Source organism: Phragmites australis, chromosome 6 (genome assembly GCF_958298935.1).
Source record: "Phragmites australis chromosome 6, lpPhrAust1.1, whole genome shotgun sequence".
Taxonomy (NCBI): domain Eukaryota; kingdom Viridiplantae; phylum Streptophyta; class Magnoliopsida; order Poales; family Poaceae; genus Phragmites; species Phragmites australis.
The window spans coordinates 42,838,132-42,856,904 of NC_084926.1; the positions used below are offsets into that span (position 1 = coordinate 42,838,132).

General features: G+C 38.6%; 1 protein-coding gene and 1 pseudogene across 1 annotated transcript; both read right to left on the minus strand.

Moving 5' to 3' along the window:
* Positions 1 to 1,236: 1,236 nt before the first annotated feature.
* LOC133922632 (zinc finger CCCH domain-containing protein 13-like) lies at positions 1,237 to 8,276 on the minus strand. The gene is made up of 11 exons (XM_062368041.1): positions 7,973 to 8,276; positions 6,352 to 6,489; positions 6,172 to 6,205; positions 5,388 to 5,523; positions 5,246 to 5,302; positions 3,812 to 3,909; positions 3,623 to 3,694; positions 3,306 to 3,493; positions 2,192 to 2,385; positions 1,688 to 1,885; positions 1,237 to 1,502 (listed from the first exon to the last, which is right to left on the minus strand). Exons 1-11 carry the CDS (start codon positions 8,127 to 8,129, stop codon positions 1,467 to 1,469), a joined length of 1,308 nt encoding a protein of 435 aa, XP_062224025.1. The 5' UTR covers positions 8,130 to 8,276; the 3' UTR covers positions 1,237 to 1,466.
* Positions 8,277 to 11,641: 3,365 nt separating this feature from the next.
* Positions 11,642 to 17,338, minus strand: LOC133922633 (formin-like protein 10; annotated as a pseudogene).
* Between the last annotated feature and the right edge of the window lie 1,435 nt (positions 17,339 to 18,773).

An 18,773-nucleotide genomic window follows, 5' to 3' on the forward strand; every position in this document is an offset into this window, starting at 1 on the left:
ACCTCTTTTTTTTTGTTTTCTACCTCTCATATTGAGCTATGTTTATTTTTTTCTCTTTCTTTCCTATTACATTTTACATCACAAGATCATTTGTATTGCAACTTTGATCTCCTAAATATATGCAAAGTGCAACGAACTTATACATTAATGAAATTATGTTGTTTTTTTGTCCCGATACTTGGCTTTATTTTTCTAATAATGGTAGAGGTGGGTAATAGAGAAGCAGAGACATGTGTATTTTTAGTTATTGTTTTTAATGGTTGTAGTTGGTAATTAATAAACAATAGGTATAGGGATACTTTGCTTTATTTTTTCTTTGGTTATCGTGGTAATTTTTAGACCTTGAGAACGAAGAAGAATGCTTCTTTTGTTAGCTAATTACTAATATAATAGATTACATCAAAGCTGCCAGCAGCAACCAATTCACTCAAAAACTTATGTTGATAAAAAAAAATGCTGGTGATTTACTTCAGTCACGCAGGACACCAAGCCGTGCCTTTTACCCAGCTTTGCTTTTGATGCTCAGTGATAAACCAAACACTCGTAAGGGCATGACAGGAGCGGTAGCTCAATTGGCACGCTGACACAATTTACATGATGAGAAACAAGGCCTCCAACCCACAGGAGATGCAGAATCATCAAAGAGCCCACAGGAGATGCAGAATGGACAAACAAGGATTTTATACACGAAAGGACAATTTTTTTTAGACCAAAGGACAAATAAGTTGACGCTGTAGTTCAACTCCCAGCATGGACAACAAACCACAAGTACCCAAGGGTTGCATGAAACACATAGATTGTAAGGCTTAAAGGGAAATAATGCTCTAAACAATAGCCTTAGACCAAAGCAAATAGAACAAAAGCTGTTGTTCAGGGGCCCGATAGATCGAGGGATCTCATCCTCACATTGGTGCAGTTGATGACGAACACCGGGAAGGTCCCATTGAGATCATTGTTTGCTAGAGATAAAAACTTCAAATAGGACATAGGTGAGAACATAGAATATTCTGGGATGCTCAAGTAGTTCTCTAAATTAAGCATGACAATCACAGGAAGCTTGCTGAGTCGAGACGGTATGTCACCGTAAAATTAGTTGCTGCGATATGTTTACCGAGATGGTGCCGCTGAGATTGTTGTTGCGGAGGTTGAGCTTGCCGAGGTTAAGGAACGTGGGGAGTAGAGACCGGCGATGGTGAGTCGCGCGGAGCTCAGTGACATACCCGGCGGCGTCGCAGGTGACACATTCAAGTTTGTGCTTGTCACATTCAAGAAATAAGTTAGCTCCACAAAGCTGACTACTTATACAGTATCCAAGTTTGAGCTTGTCACCAAGGATGTCACAACAAAGAAGGTTTCTTCATATAAGGTAAATTCCCAGTATCAAATAGATAGAATTTTGTACATGGGAGAGAGCTGATAGCTCAATTTATCACCGGAGGCGTCTATCTACCATCTCGGCATTCCACTTATTCCACGTCCACTTCCTCATCATCCCCCTCATACTGGGCAAGAAACAAAACAAACTGTGAGTGTATTGCTTAGCAGATCTACAGAAAGAAATGAGGAGCTGGTTTGAAGTGTAATTCCGTGCTGCCATATGTGCATATAAACAGGTTTGCTATTTCCTGGAGGATGCAAATTTATTTTAATTTTTTCTCCGAAGGATGGAGGATGCAAATTTAGTCACCTGCTCGTAAGCATTAACCACTGGTGGTGGCTGCGGGGGCATAACTGGCAACCTAGTTTCATCATCAGCATCATTTTCTAGTGATGCGTTTATTGGATCATGTCTATCCTCCAGTTCAACAGCTTCAATTGGATCATCCGCAGCATGAGCAGCCATACCAGTGGAGGGCAAAACATGTTTGACTGGAGAATCTTTGACCTGAAAGTATAAAAATATCTACTCAATAAAAGCGTGAACAAGAGGGCCAAAATGAGCTAACAGGCCCAATGATAAAGGAAGCCTATACCACTGTGTATCACTCACTTTTTAAGGAGTTTTTTGTTTGGGTGGGTAAGCAACAGTAAACAACAAGGCAATGAGGCGTCAGCCTTAGGCTTAGAATGGAATCAAGAGCGTGTGCTAATATGATGATGTCCAAATAGACATTGGACTTGTTATACCAGCTATGAGAATATGATACGTAATTTATTTAAAAATAGAGTTAATACATGAGAAATATCGCACCTTGTCTGTGTTGGCTGAGGAAAAAACATTTCCTAGCTTATCCTTTTCATCTTCCCACAATTTCTTCTTCAAATAGAAAGATTTTGTTGGCTCGGTTCCCTTGCTTGGTTTATCAAATTCTGCAACAGTATCTTCTGACCTATATTTATCTGGCCTAGTTATCGTGTCATAGTCTCGCTCTCTTCTTTTCTTCACTGAAAAAAGACACAATATAAGACAAGTACATATCTGACACAAAGACACCTTCAAACACAGAGCAAGAAATATTGTTGAGTAGTAAATGAAAAAAGTACTCCCTCTACTCAAGAATATATGACCTTTTGGACAAGACAATCTCCAATAAGCAACTTTGACCATTAAATTCAATGGTAATATGATAGAAAATAAATAAAGATATCATAGTTTGAAAGTACCTCACACAATAAATCCAATGGTACTATTTTTAATTTTTCATATGACCAATCTAAATAGTTTGTACATATCAGTGGTCAAATTTAAGGATGTTCTTGACTACTCAAATTCTCAAATGTCATATATTTACTTCATCCAGTATTTCTATAAAGGGAAGGCAACTAATCACATCAATTCCAATGCTTGAAGTTTGACACAGGAAGTTTTATTTGTTAGGGGAGAGCCTGCTTAGACTCCAAGAAGTAAATACTTCGACAGAGAAAGAAATCAGAGGATTTCTCAGGGAGAGAGCCTACATCAGCTACTAGTTGCATGGCGTGCAAAAGAGGAAATAGACATGTGGTCAAGGGCGTTTCAAGAAGATAGATAGGGTCAGGTGGTGCACCACGACCAATAAGCGTTTAGATGATGCTGTTGCTCCTTGTTTCTCTTTGTGTTGCTTTTTACTTTTAAATATTATCGTAGCAGTTGTTAATCTACCCGGCAGCTCAGGTACCAGGTTTTAATGTACTGTAAACTTAATGAAGGGCAGCGCTCCTGCCAATTCTGTAAAAGAAAAGTCTGACGCCGATGGAAGGAGAAACGGATGCTACTTAACAAGATACACATCGTACTAATAGTGACCTTAAGAAAACATAGTCATCATCATACACTCTTTAGAGGCATATATAGTGAATAGTCTCAAAGGAACAAAGCTACCCACCGGCTTTTGCTTCTTCACTTGTTGAGTACGGGATTGATCTCTTCTTAGCAGCAGCAGCATTTGGGCTCCTTTCATAAGGACCATTTGGGTCTTCATCAACATTGATACTGGAGCCTTCTTCATTAGCTCCACGCTTCAGAATATCTGAAGCAAGCAAATCACCTAGTCTCTCAAAACGAGCTTGTGACCTGCACAACTCCAATTAGTCAATAATCATAAATCCATAATCATGTAAACATTGAAGAGATTTGGTGTGGCAAGTCAAGGCAAAAATGTTTTCCTATTATTAGTTCAAAAGTTATGACAGCACAACATACCTTTTCAATTCTTCCTGTGCTTTCAAAAAGCGACCATGAGCTTTAATGAACTTTTTCATTTTTGAGGTCATCCTGCGTTGGAAACAAAATAATGTGACAATAAAATACTTGCTAACACCATCGAAGTGTCAAACTATTGGTATAAACAAAAGGGGCATGCCATTGTCATGCGCCAAAATTTATAAATACCTGTGGCATCCCTCTTTCTCCCTCCTCAGTTGCAGATCAAGATAATTTACTCTGCTAGAAATCTTGCGCACTTCAGTATTCTTCTCATCCAAAATAATCTGAATAGTTAATAGAAGGTTAAGTTTGGATTTACACACGATCGAGCTATTTTAAAGGATAAGAATTGAATCGTGCAGATTGTTGGTGTTAAAATAAAGACATGGCTGATGATAACTTCTACAATAGACCACAGATGAAGGTACTAGAAGAAATATTATCCACCTACAGCAGGTAAAAACACTAAGAATATATATTTCCACAGATGCTAGAACCCGGTAGCAGGCAATGGGCTATTGTGAAGTACGGTTGTGATTAATACACATCACAACTACTAACAAAGTAATACTACAACAAAATGTTTAAAATATCATGGACAAAGAATACTTTTCAATAAGTTTAGCAGGCACAAGGACCATAATACCAAATAAGCAGCATAAAAAATTCAGCCCTAATTATATATATACCAGTTAGCCTTCATAACCAAATAGGCAAATAAAAGGCAACTAGAAATTTCCAGAAACCAGTCTGGGGGAACCCTCCCACTTTAGGATACATGTCATCATAAAAAACATTCCATATTTCGACATAGTGCATAATATGGCTAAATGGTTCTTTCAATTGTAAAACTTGGTTCGGAACTTCGAAAGTTGGAATCATGCAAAATCATATAAACCATTGTAGATCAGTGCATATTTATTGCTGCTGCATTTATAAGAACTGGCTGGTTTACCAAAATGATATTTCAGCTAAGTAGCATGTTATGTATAATTCCGCAAAATCAAAGAATAGGTAGGTGCACATTCTTATATGAAAAAAAAAGGTAGGTGCACATTATTTATGGTAGCGATAGATATTCACCGATCATGAAAAGCAACTAAACATCACAAACTTCCAAAATTGTTGAAAAAAATAGCACAAACATAAATTGAAAAACATTTGAAACAGTAAGTGTATGGTGAAAGAACATATCGACCTACATAACAGAAGAAAGAAAAAGGGACTTACTATCTTTGGGATCTGATATTACACAGCTGTTAATCCCTTAGTGGATCTGCTCTATTACATAAGCAGATTCCTAATTTGCCCCCATGTCATGGTATAATTAAGCAGCTTTTATTAGTTGTATCGACCCAATAGCTCACTAATTGATCTTTACGGTGCTTTCTCTATCAATTTGAGACTTATCCATAGAGTAGTATAGGCTCTACTTTCTTCCTACTTTGAAGTGTGCTTCCTTCCTACAGCTGATAGGGCAAAATCACACTTTGTACATCCAATGCATGAAATCCAGTCATCACAATTTTTCAATTTAACCCTATAAACATTAATCAAAAGCTGACATGGTTTACTAGCATGTAGTATATTATAATAAAAGCAGGGACCATAAAAACTGACCTCCAGCTGAGATTTCTCATCATGCAAAAGCTCCATATCCTGTCTTATTTGTTTCAGCTGCAGAATAATTTTAATCTTAATTTTACAATGATAGGGTGCGCCAAAGGTGACTGTCAGCTATGAATTGGATTATGCATCAGACCTGTTTCCCGTGATCCTCTTTATCATCACCACTTGAGAATTTGTCCTTTTTTCGATCATCGTTATTGTTGGAGACACTCAAACTCCTAGATGAGTTGGTTTCTCCATCATCAGGCTTCTTCTCATGCCTCCTTTCACTGTGTGTGTGTGTGTGTCCAAGAGAGAGAGAGAGAGAGACTAGAATGTTAGAAAAGGTAAATTACAATATCAACATGGCTCTTCAGTCTTCACACAATTAATACAGGCAGAGAAAACTCACAAATCTAATGAAATAAGAGTGAAGGCAGCATATTCTATTCAGGGCATTTTATCAGAAGAGTTGGTTATATTCGTAACAAGCAGATTTGATATTTTTACAAAAAAAAAAATAAGTGCATTAAACATTAGACACATTAGATAATCACTAACAGATAACCCAACTGTGATGATTTAGTAATTGTGGACATGAAATAAAGCATAAAAAGTGCTTGCATGTTCTTTGGGAAACCTGTTGCATGCTTATGTCAATTAAATGAATACATATAATATAGGCAATAAATGTGAGTCTGCAAGAAACACAAAAAAATATGCGATTCCAGGGAGGATGTTTTAACTTGTACAGATCAGCTCCAGCATATCAATGGTGGTTAACAATAATGAAGAACTTACATCACAGAAACAAGGCAGATAACACAGAATCAGTTAGAAATGTAAAATTGAAAGTATGAGCAGCAGTAGATACACAGACATATTCGAAGTCTGTAGAATTAAAATAAATTAATCATATATTGAAATGTATTGCATACCTCTTCCTGATGGGAGACCGTGAATAGCTAGATTCTGCAAGTAAAAATTTCAAAGCTCTATGATTTTATACACAATGGAATCGGGGCTGGTTCAATTAAAATGTAAGTGAGCAGCTGCGGATTTGTCCACACACCCAGAAGGAAGAATCGACGGGAGCAAGGAGGAGAAAATTTGTTTACCCCTTTCTTGAGAAGTTGGCTTTTGGTCATGAAGGGAACGATGACCCCTGGAATCTCTCTCAGGGGAATGCCTCCTACGAGGGGAACGCCTTCTATCAAACCTGTCTCTGAAGTCGCCACCTCTATAATCTCTTCTCCCTATAAGTTAGGAGAGAGACAGTTTCATATGAGGAAGCATATATGACACTAAACGAAAATGTATCAATATGGACATAGGACACCCATAAGCCTGTTAAGCTTACCACAACCTTTGAGCTACAAGATAATTCAATTAGCAGTAAGTAGAAGGGCTCCAGAATAATACCATTAGCCACAAGAAAGTAGGGCCGAAAATTAACGCATGAGTAGATACCAAAATATGATAAGGAACCACCGGTACACCCGTTACGATAGTACCAAAATCATAATGTTGATTGTCAGAAATCAAAATGATGGGAGCACCATAAAGAACCTCATATAGCAATTACGATAAAGGTGAGGTCTTCCATAATCCCAATATCACCATATAATTCTATTACCATTTGTCCAGGTATCTTCCGCGGCGACTTGCAAGAATTATAATAACTTGCAATTACCAATGACAAGAACACTTCTCAATAGAACTAGCTGATGCACAGTATTCAAGGATGTGTGGCTCAATTAATTGTAAAAGCTGCTAATCACATGATCATAGCACATCAAACGTATTATGGACATCATTCAGTGGAGTTGTCATCCAAGATACTGATAAGTCCACCTTCTTGATATAGGACAGGCATTATAGTCACAATAAATTGTCGAAATCCAACTGAAGAATCTATCAAAAGGCCGTCTTATCCTCTGGCATCAGTGGAGTCTAATAAATCTGCTCATGAGTCTGCTAATTTGAATGGTAGTTAAATCAAAAGACAACCAGTAAGAATGTCGCCTAATTCTGCAACAAGCTTCCACTTGTTAGAATTATTTTATATCTGCAGCAACTGAGGTTGAAGTATAAAAATAAAATAAATCAAACAGGCACAATGAGACAATACAGAACATAGAGAACACGCTACCACATGAAGCAAGAACAAAGTTCCCTTGCAACCACAATGTCCAGAAGTAAATGGAAAAAACTCCAAAGATGGCCATCCATAAATGATCTGGTTCATATATATCCATTCTTTAGTTAATCACTATCATGGCCACATTCTCCTAATTCCTCCCTTCTGAAATAACAGATGTCCTCTTGAAACCATAACATAAGAGCGACTTGGAGCATTGATGACTTTTTCTTTTTAAGCATGGCACACCAACTTCTCATACCACCCACCATGTTATGTTCTTCAGAAACAACTGCTCAGAATCCGGTAAGACATATCACCTGGCTTTCATGACCAACTGTTCCCGGTAGGGTCCAGAATTTGTGAAACCTACTCATTTAAGCACTTATTTGTCTCCAACAGACGCTATACTCCGAGATTATGATCCAATCAACAGCACGACATATGCATCTAGCTACCCATACATCTAAACCTACCAACATAACACCCTTCCCCCATTAACCACAAACCCTAAACCTCGCTGGGGATCTCAGAGGAACAAGCAACTGCAAAACCGTACGTGAAGAGAATGGGGGCTTAAGGAAAAATGTTATCTATACCGGCGCGGGGCGGGAAGGAGGTGCGGGAGGCAGGGAACCGGCGGAGCTCGTCGTGGCCGTGCGCGAAGCTGCAGGTGTCGCGGGAGCAGCCGCCGCGCTGCCATAGCGCGCACAGCTTCGTCTTGTACGCCGGCCCGCGGCGCAGAGGGTCCAGCATCGCGGCTTCCGTCCGATCGATCGGCCGATCCCCGAGCTCCCGGTTGGGGAATTCGCGATCGATCGCTCGCGCCTCGCGGGGTAGGGTTTCGATGGGAGCAGAGTCCTAGCACGAGGCGGGGATGATTGGATGAAGGGTATGCTGTGTCGTCGGTAAAAATGAGAAAAATTGATGATATATGTCACCGTATTTATTAAAATAGATAATATATTGATATATTTATAAATTTAGTACTCGTATTCGGTATTTAAATTCTGTAAAAGTATGGAACGGTGGGCTCGGACTATATTCAGCATCTAAAGTAATGAATATAGGTAACAATATCGTATTCGACACCTTAGGTGTAGAAAATTTTCTGTATTCGACACTCGGTGTACAGTGCCGTACTCGGTGTCTCAGGTGTCGAATACGACCTATGCCGTGTGCACCCATCACCTCTTATCTTTGTTTTTGGTGCGCGATCACATTGCGTCGTGTCACCATCACTTTATGTCTCTGCTGTCTCCGATAATTAGTGATCCTTGCACTCTCTTTTTCGCTATAAATGAGAGCACATCCATGAGGAGTAGTATCAGCGCATGCACGGGCCGCAGCGTGAGAGGAGATCAGAAGTGCGAGCAAAGAAGAAGAGGAGAGGAAAAGCAGCAGTGCAGCACGTAGAGAGGAGAGGAGAAGCATCGCAAGGTGAGAAGTAGCAGCAGCGTGAGAAACGAATAATCAGCCCAAGACGAGGAGGAGTAACAGCGCGAGATACAATAAGTACTTAAATTATGTTTTTAATTAGTAATCAGAGTATTTAATCTGTTTAATTACTTTTGTCCAATTATTTGTTTAGTTTGATTATATGAATCTGATTATTTGCTTAGTTAGTGTAATAGTAATTAGCGTGAATTTGTATAATAGTAATTAGCGTGAATTTGTATAATAGTAATTAGCGTGATGTCGTGCAATAGTAATTATTTGCTTAGATTAGTAGATTGCATAATAGTAATTAGCATGAATTTGATTAGTAAAAAAAAACTCGGGTTGGACAGAAAATTTTGATTCAAATCACAATGCATCGATAAATTGTCAAATTGATTTTTTTAATTAATAGTGGTGTGTGTCGGTTTAATTAGTTTTTTAATACAATCTATTAAAATAGAGATGCACATATTAACTCCTAGCCCTAGTTAAATAAAAGGAGCTATGAAATAAAATAAAGGAATATTTTTGATGTCTTGTACTCACCGTAGCCTCCATTACTCTTCTCAGCTCATTCAGCACAAAGAAATCTATGAATAGGTTAATAGTACATTGTCAATTTCTAATGAGATTGAATATTTGATTAATATAACTTTCATATAGTTTAAATAATATTTTAATTCAATATTGAATATTAATTATTTCATTTTTATTCAATAATAATGATTTAATTCGCATTGTTAATTACTTAAATATTTAGCATATATACTGTGCAAATATATAAGTAGCACCGTACTTCACGATAGATACATTTAGGAGCATATGGTTTCTAAAGATGTGGCCCTTCAACATCGGAAGTAGCTACAAAAGCGATCAAGGGGTCTGTGTGGGTACCTTATCCCAGCACGATGCACGGATCTTGGAAGGTCTAGATTCACGAGACTGCAAGGTAACATGGATGAAACAAATGCTGTTAACGACCTACGCAAGTGCAAACTTTGCAAACAACACGGTCATGACATGTGGATATGCCCAACCTAACAATAAACTATCATGCACTATTGAACTGTAGTGTTTTAGAGTTGTTGTATTTTATTGAACTATGAAGCTTGTTTTTTACTTATTTATTGAACCATAAAGCTTGTAACATATTCTAATTTGTTATTCACATACTTATTGAACCATAAAGAGTGTGGTATATTCTTTTTTTATTCACATACGCATTGAACCATGAAGCTTGTAATATATTCATATTTATTTATTGAACCATGAAGCTTGTAACATATTCTAATTTGTTATTCACATACTTATTGAACCATAAAGAGTATGGTATATTCTTTTTTTATTCACATACGCATTGAGCCATGAAACTTGTAATATATTCATATTTATTGTTCACCTACTTATTGAACTATGTAGCTTGAAATCATTGTCATGACTCATGCTGGTCTTCCTGAGGTTCTTCAGTAGCGGTACGACGAGAACCATAAAGGATGGATAATTTTCACAGGGCAGCAGGTATCACGATTATATATGATTTTTAATTGTCAAGATAATTTGCTACTAACTCAGTACATGTATTGGATACCTTTTACAGTTGCTTCCGTTGCGAGCCCGGAGTGTCCACACGATAAAGGAGTTAGACCATCGATTCCACGAGCCACTCGCACGAACAGACTTACTACCTTCCAATCTCATGATGGCCGGAGTGGATTTTTGAGAATTTATTTGAGGCATTAAATATTGCTAGAATTTATAAAAGTTGGCTTATTTGGAGAATTCTAATTAAATATTGGCTCAGTCTTTTTGATAAAACTAATTAAAATAGGTTACTAGTGATCTCTAGTTTGCTCGTAAAAACGTTTAGAATTTTTGGATTATTTTTTAACTAAAAAAATCATGAGTTAAATAAAAAAAACTTGCACTTTTATGGTTTCTTAAGCTTCAGCCTCTCGCACGGCACGGCACATGCCTTAGGTGCCGAATACGACACTGTGTATTTTCGGCACCTCAGGTGCTGAATACAGGAAATTTTCGGCATCTGAGGTGCTGAATACGGCACTGTTGCTTATATTCGACACCTATGGCCCGGGCTCACCGTTCCATTTTTTTGGAATTTGAGGTACCAAATACGAGTGCTAGATTTGTAAATACACAGATATATTGTATCTTTTAGTAAATACGGTGACATATGTTGTTTATTTTTTCATTTTTTGCCGCTGTCGTCCGATCGATATCTAATGGTTGGGATTGTGCCTCCTCTTCTTCGATCATTATGTATTATATCTATTTATTTTTCTCGGATGTAAAATCGAACTTGAATAGTGTCAGATAGCCATTGTTGCATTCTATGTTTGCTTCTCTAACCTTCAGTCGGTTGGATGAGCAAGAAATATCCGTTGCGTTTTCACCCCAAGTTAGAGGTAAGCTCTTGTACAACTCTATTAGTTTAATGTAACAGTAAGAGTTAATTAAACTTTATTAAAAAAACTACTTCGACGACTAGGATGAGCTTGGTAGCTCGAGGAGAAAGTAGAAGACAGGAATGAGGAAGAAAAGACCGGCAGTCGGTTGCTATCCACCACCCAAGCAGTGAATAGGATCTCACATGTAAGTTTATGTTTTCATGTTGGGTTAGGTTTTTATATTACATCATGAAATAGTTTATATCACTTTGAGACGTTTATGTGAAAAAGTACGATGAGATAACACAAAAATTATTCGTAGTCAGTTGAGGTTTTTAGAATGCACATATTCATTTTTTTTTTCTTAGTAGCATATGCTTTTACATGCTGACATAAGTAAATATTGCCATCTGAACGGGGATCTAATTATTATGCAAAACTGGATTTCAAGTTAGATAAGGCACATTAAACCAAATCGATACTAATGTAGAGGTATGATGTAGCCATATTCTAGAGCCATGAACAGTAATCTAGATATATGGATATGATGTCTGTATCTATCCTAATATATTTCCTCTGCATGGATTTTTCTACCATGTTTCCAGGAAAAAAAACATGTAGAACAATACATTTAAGAGGACAGTATATCATTGTCATTTGTCAGTCATTAGAGTCTGAACTATCTAAATGGTCATCTAAAACAGCAGAACTGTTGCTCCTGGGGTTTTGACTGGGATGTTGGGTTGCCATGGCCATTGATTTATGATTTATTTGCCACCTTCTTTTGTGATGCCCCAACCTCCTTGCATGCCTTATCTAGCATTACCAAGAAATCTCTTATGATAACAAATAACCGAAATCCGTCATCTTTAGAATCATTTCCATGGAAATATCGGATTGTTTTCTTTATTAATGATCTCAGTCTCTTCTCTTCTTTCAGTATAAAATTAGTCTCTTTATCTGCATGTTCTATGAAACATTCCAATGAGCGGCGGAATCCACTTGTCTCTTCTAGTGTTGCAATTTCATTCAGGACCTCTTTAGCTTTCATCAACTCATGTCTGAGGTTTACCACACTGGCAGACAAAGCTTCAGCATCTAGTGCAGCTACCCTCTTGACATTGTCCATCTCACTACTAAGTCCTGAAACAATCCTAAGGCCGAGATGGGAGTAGTAATCATCGCCTTCTTGAGGAGATCCGTTGGAATTGTCATCAGAAGTATTAGGAGGTGGACTTCTTCCACTTTCCATGGCCAACCTTGCTTCGCGGACACCTTCAGACCGAATAATCTCTTGAACAACAAAGTGCAGCAATGTGGTCTTTCCATCAGCACCCTTGACATCTGATAACTTCAGAAGGGTGTCAAGTTTGAATGCATTAGCACCACCACGGAGGGTCCCATCATTCAAACTGTTTCCAGTTTTGAGAACAGCTTCGAGTAACTTCAGAAAAAGGCGGTGCTTTAGTTCCCCACAAGCAGTCTGGCAACAAGCAGATATAGTATAACTGTATAAGTACTTGTAGTGAAAGGTTAGAGTTTTTTTTTTTTTTTTTTTTGCACATTTAACACAGAAGTCAACTGTTTGAAGGTAGCTTACCTCCAACTGGAGGAATGAATCCCTGAGACTTGAAGCATCTTCTTGCAAGGAGGACATGAAAAGCGAAGTGTTGATCCTCTTGAAAGCAAAAGGTATGTAAAGTAGTGTCATCATCACTTGTTCTGCAAGGCCTAGTTGCGAGAAATCCCTGTCATAAAGCCTGAGCTTCTGCTCCTCCTCATCAGTTGGCTTCATTCTCAAGATTGTCTCAAGAAGCACCCTAGGAAGTTCATTCCCTTGTGAATAGAATGAGGTGAATACAGTGTCAGAAAATTTGAGGGCGTTGCAGGAGCACTGGACCATAAGTCTATTCAGGTTCAATGAATAATATATATATAAGGACCTTCAAAAACCAGCTACTAAGCTGGTGACTCGACATGACCTGAGAACAAAAGCCACACTAAGAAGCAGCAGCACAACTAGACACTCACACAAATAGAAACAAAATACAATGTCAGAAAAATCATTAATATGAGGCCTCTACAGCAGACTATCCAGGCTAACTGGATTCGCTTCCGTCTTTCAGATTTATGTTGAAGACAGCAAATAAACATATGCAACAACAGAACATATAACGCACTCAATGATTAGTTCATTATAATCTGAAGCAAATTTTGAACTTGAGTCATCCACAAATGAAATGGGCAACGCATTATATACTAAAAGAGGATGGCCAACACAATATAGACTAAAAAAGCTGCCCGATATGCGGTCAGACAAAGTTTATGTTGCTGTACATGAATATTTAATTAATATTTAAATTCAAAAAGGTAGTGACCGTCCTATAGGTGATCATCAGCAAAGTTTCTACAAAAGGCTTCACTTATAAGTGTAATGTCGTCTAAGTCTGTGCAAATGGCTTTTATTTAGAGATTTACTGAAGAACATTTTTTTAGCTAAGCAAGCTGCATGGGCAAATCGATAATAGCTTCTTCTGAATAACTTAAAAAAGGTAGCGACAACCCTACAAGGCATCAGCAAAGTTTCCTAGAAAAAAACTTACTTGTAAGTGTAGTGTTGTCTAAGTCTCTGCAAATGGCCTGTATTTAGAGATGTACTCAAGGGCATCTTTTTTCAACACAAATAAGCAAGCTACATGCAAAAACCGATAATAGCTTCTAGTGAACAAACGGATACCTTCAATGAGAGCATCATGAATCTCTTGTACCCAGACATTCATTGCCTTAAAAACAACCACCAGGTTGCATGATTTCTTAACATTGAGAAGAGAAATGTGCTGACATGATGGATCTGCAGAGGGGAGTTCCTTGTCCTTGAAGTTATTTCTGTTGCCAGCACTATAACCAAACAATTCCTCTATCATATCCTCATTCACACTGCAAAATTCCATTGTCAAACACAAGCATAATGTAGACATAATGTATTATGAATTTAATGCTAATAATAAGACTTACTGAAAAGAACCAAATTTGATGTCATGCCATGCCATTGACTGATCAGGATTAGCAAGAACTTTGTCCCAATAGAAAGGTCGAAGCTTGACTCTTGGAGCATTAACTTTAGTTTCAGATGATTCGCTGGTCTGCTCGCCTGCAGATGATCCTTCAGAACGACATGACTCAACAGGTGACAGCTGAGCAAGTCTTGCTTTAGAACCTTTGGGAGGTCCAGGTGGGGGAGGAGCCTTCTTGATAGGTGGTGGCAAAGGTAGAGGTGGCGGAGGCATCATTGGTTTAGGAGCATCACTTGTTGCATTGTTCTCTGGTGTTCCTCCTGTCACTTGTGAAGGTGGTGTGGCATCAGTAGATCTTTCAAAACAGCACGAAAAGCACTGACTCATGCTGACTCCAGCTTTGGAAGGCCTACTACCCCTTTGATCATCCTTGTGAAGTGGACTGGCAGGAATGCAAGCATCAGGTGACGAACCTACAAACAGAATGTTATATGCTATGGTAATATGACAAGAATAATCCATGGTAGGCTGACAAAACGGACACCAGCTCACCAGGAACGTCAGCCAACTGCAAGTGCAGGAGAGGATGGTCATCTCGTTGCTCACCAACAGAGACCTTGCTTTTGTTGCATCCACAGCAGTAGAAATTTAGAAATGCAGCAATGATTGAGACTGCCGCCGTCGGGAGAACAGCAATCAAGACTAATTTTATGTAATCATATTTCTTCTCTGAAGTTGAAACTGGAGGAGGCACTTCCCTATGCTTACGTGCAGGTTTAGGTTGGTTGGGAGGTTCAATGTTTAGAGAATTGGAAGGTGCAGAAGGTGTTCCTGTCACAGCTTGGGGACAGTGGGCTTCATTACCAGAGGACATGGGTAGTGCAAAAGCTGGAGCCATGGAAAGAGCATCTCCAATCGGTTGATCAGCCAAACGCCGTCTGATAGTAGTTTGAACCAAGCAATGGCTGCTGGCTCTCAAAATAGGTGCTTAGTGCAACACCGTACTCTTGAGGAATGCCCAAATTGATGTAGTTTGCACCGATACAATCAAAGATAGTAGATGATTTTTCAGGATGCAGCAGAGCTAGAAGCTCTAGAAACAACATTGTCTTTAAAGTATTCTCCCAGGAATGAGTTAATAGTTCATCTGAAGCAAATGACAGTACATTGCCCAATATTTCCTCTGTAGCAACCACGTTCCATAAGCAAATTGACCATATTTTGACCACCTGCATACATCCATGAACCATCCTACACATTAAACACCGAGTAAATTTTGCAAAACTACAAAACTTTGACAAAATTATTGCAAAACTACAAATTTAAGCAATAGTTTCACAAAACTATAGATTTAGTGTCGATTTTATGCAAAACTACTGATAGTTTGGTAAAATTATCGCAAAACTACAGATTTAAGCAATAATTTCACAAAACTACAGATTTAACGTCGATCGCAAAACTACAGATTCTAGAGGAGTTGTTCCCAGCCCTGTTACCATAACGACCGGACCCCGCTTGCAGTCTCACAACAGCTGCTAGCTCATGAAACAGACCGTCTAGGAGTTCATATGACTGCAAGCGGAGCCCATTCGTCAGGTTAACAGGTCTACGATAGAATATATAGTTTTACGATAAAATCGGTGTTAAATTTGTAGTTTTGTGAAACTGTTACTTAAATCTATAATTTTACGATTTGCAATAATTTTACCAAAGTATCTGTAGTTTTATAAGCTCACGGACAATCCGTTTCATGAGCTGGCAGCTGCTGTGAGACTGTACGCAGGGTCCGTCGTCATGGTAATGGGGCTGGGAACAACTCCTCTAGAATCTATAGTTTTGCGATAAAATCAACACGGAATCTGTAGTTTTGTGAAATTGTTGTTTAAATCTGTAGTTTTGTGATAATTTTGCTAAATATCTGTAGTCTTGCGATAAAATTGGCATTAAATCTGTAATTTTGTGAAACTATTACTTAAATCTGTAGTTTTGCGATAATTTTGTCAAAATATCTGTAGTTTTGCGAAATTTACTCTTAAACATACCTGTGCAGATGGCTCCATTTCTTTGATCTCACTCAAGAACTAAAAGAACTACGTTCTTTTTGTAGAATACTGAAGAACTAAGTTTGATAGCAAAAACTGACTACGCAAGATTAAGGTAAAATGACCCCTTTTTTTAAAAAAAAAAGAACAACTCACTCTCTTAAATTAATTTGCAACTGAAGAACGCAGTGAACTCAAGCGCCAATTTTTGACAAGAACACAAAAGCAACTCATATTGCAAACTTGCTGGCAGATCTTGAGTGCGAGCAACTCATATTACTACTATCTAATGCTGCAAAGAAAAAGTGTCTGGATGTCCTACCAGATCCCCATTTAGAAGAGGCGATGGAGAAGAAGGATGCTGCCTCCACTGCAACAAGAGACGCTCCCGGTCCTCCTCCTTCTCCCCTACTCCTCCTGACGGCTTGAACAATGCTGCAGCCGACATCAATACCAACATGAATCCTAAGTTCTTCATCACTTTGCCGCCTACGGAATCATTCTCTCTGCCTTTCTTCCACAAAAAAAGATGACACACTTTTCTTTGTCTTTGCAGTGTATGAAAGGTGACTTCTTTGGCTGCCAAGTGCCGAACTAGCTAGATTTGTTCAAAGAAACGGGCTTTGGGTTTGAGGTGTGGTATGAACTGTCTAGAAGAGTCAAATCCTACTGCTTTGTTTAAGAACATAGTATATTAGTATGGAGAATCAAGATCACGGATGCTTTTACTTAAGAATCACACGAGTTAGGCCGGATGGCTCAAAGGGTCGGCACTCGGCACATCGTAGAAGGAGATGTTGACTTAAGCACGCGCACCTGCATCTGCCTCTGCCTGCCAAGAAACATTTTTTATGTGGCGGTCACTGGTTAGTCTCTTTAGGAGCGTGGAACGGATCAGTGGACTGTTCTGAATTCTGATTCAGGTTCGAACGCATTCCGTCCGTCTTGATTCGAGTTCTTGCTTCGTTCTGCATTCTTGCCGAACACTGAAAAATTGCCTTGTTGGTGAGCCTACGGTGGAGCCATGGCCAGGGGAGCGTAGAAAACTGTAGCTTGGAAAGGGGAAAGCCAAGAATGCGTGTCTTGTACCTGCCTGGCGAAGGCGCGCAAGAAAAGCATCGGGAATGGCTCCACGCGGTCGGCGGGGCAAGAGCAACACGCCCCGCGGGCGCGCCTTCGACTTGAGGCCTGGCTCCCACGGCGACACGCACCCTGACAGCCGCGCCGCCTGGGCGTGGCCTCCCGTAACCTGCCATCCTCGCCGCCGGCGATGACCTGCCCCCCGCCCCCCGCCCCTCGCCCTCTCCGCTGCGGCTGAACATAACATTCAACAAGCGGTTCAATCACCCTCGATGCCTGTAGCCCATTGGACCTATTCAGCCTGAGGCCTTGGGCCGGAGGGCCAGTGGGATCCACTGACAGGGCCGGGCTGGCTGCTGGCGAGTGGCGACCACGAGTGAGCTGAGCTGCGAGTTTTTTCTATTTTATATTTTCTAACTTAAAAAATTAAATAAATAGCTCCGGATGAAAAAATTTACAAGAATAGACGTCTACCACCCTCTCAAAGAGCTGCAGCACTTTCAGATGACGGTAAGGATGGCACGGTGGAAAGCACAGGCCTTACCGCCCGCTGAGAGCGCGGTTAACACTTGCATTTCGGGTAGTTATTGTTCGCGTGATGAACAGTAATCAACGCTCAATTTTTTATTCTCATCTCTTTGTTTAAAATAGTGATTTTCTGTTGCTAAAAAATCTATTTTAATTAGATTCACTTAAAAATCATATGTATAATTTAAACTAAAATTCTCTAAAAAAAATGTACTTTATAACTTATAGAAATTGTTAGCGTATCAAATAAATTCTCAAAAATCTAAAAACTTTTATTGATATTTTTCTTATATGATGGACTAATTACTAAAATATTTTTAACCCTAGTTTATATGGTGAAAAAGTGAGTTCCTTTGTAAGGCTCTATTTATATGTATTTTTATAATTTCATGTGATATTCTTCTTTTAACTCTATTTGAATTCAAACATATAAAAACCTAGGGCTAAAAATAATTTTAGAAATTATTCCATCATATAAGAAGAGTATTAGTGATTTTTTTTAGATTTTTGGAAATTTATTTGATGCTCTAACAATTCCTAGAAGTTATAAAGTACTTTTTTAAGAATTTTAGTTTAAATTATACACATAATTTTTAAGTAAATCCAATTAAAACAAGTTGCACATGGATTATAGAATATATAAAAAAATTTAAAATTTTTGAGTAACAAAAGATCACTATTTTGAACAGAGAAGACGGGGAGAAAATTAAGCTTTGAGTACTGTTCATCGTGGGAACAGTAAGGACGGTAAGTGCTAGCCACCGTGAATCCTTAAGTCTGGCTGTAGCCTTTTGAGAGGACGGTAAACGTCTATTCTGTAAATTTTTTTATCTGATAGTTATTTATTTAATTTTTTAAGTTGTAAAATGTAAAAAAACAAAACTCGCTGAG

Excerpts from the sequence above, each read along its gene's own strand:
- LOC133922632 (XM_062368041.1), bottom strand. The coding sequence starts at position 8,129 with ATGCTGGACCCTCTGCGCCGCGGGCCGGCGTACAAGACGAAGCTGTGC. Across the intron at positions 6,490-7,972 it reads CTCCTTCCCGCCCCGCGCCG|GGAGAAGAGATTATAGAGGT; the intron begins GTATAGATAACA and ends CCTAACTTATAG. Across the intron at positions 2,386-3,305 it reads AAGTGAAGAAGCAAAAGCCG|TGAAGAAAAGAAGAGAGCGA; the intron begins GTGGGTAGCTTT and ends GTCTTTTTTCAG.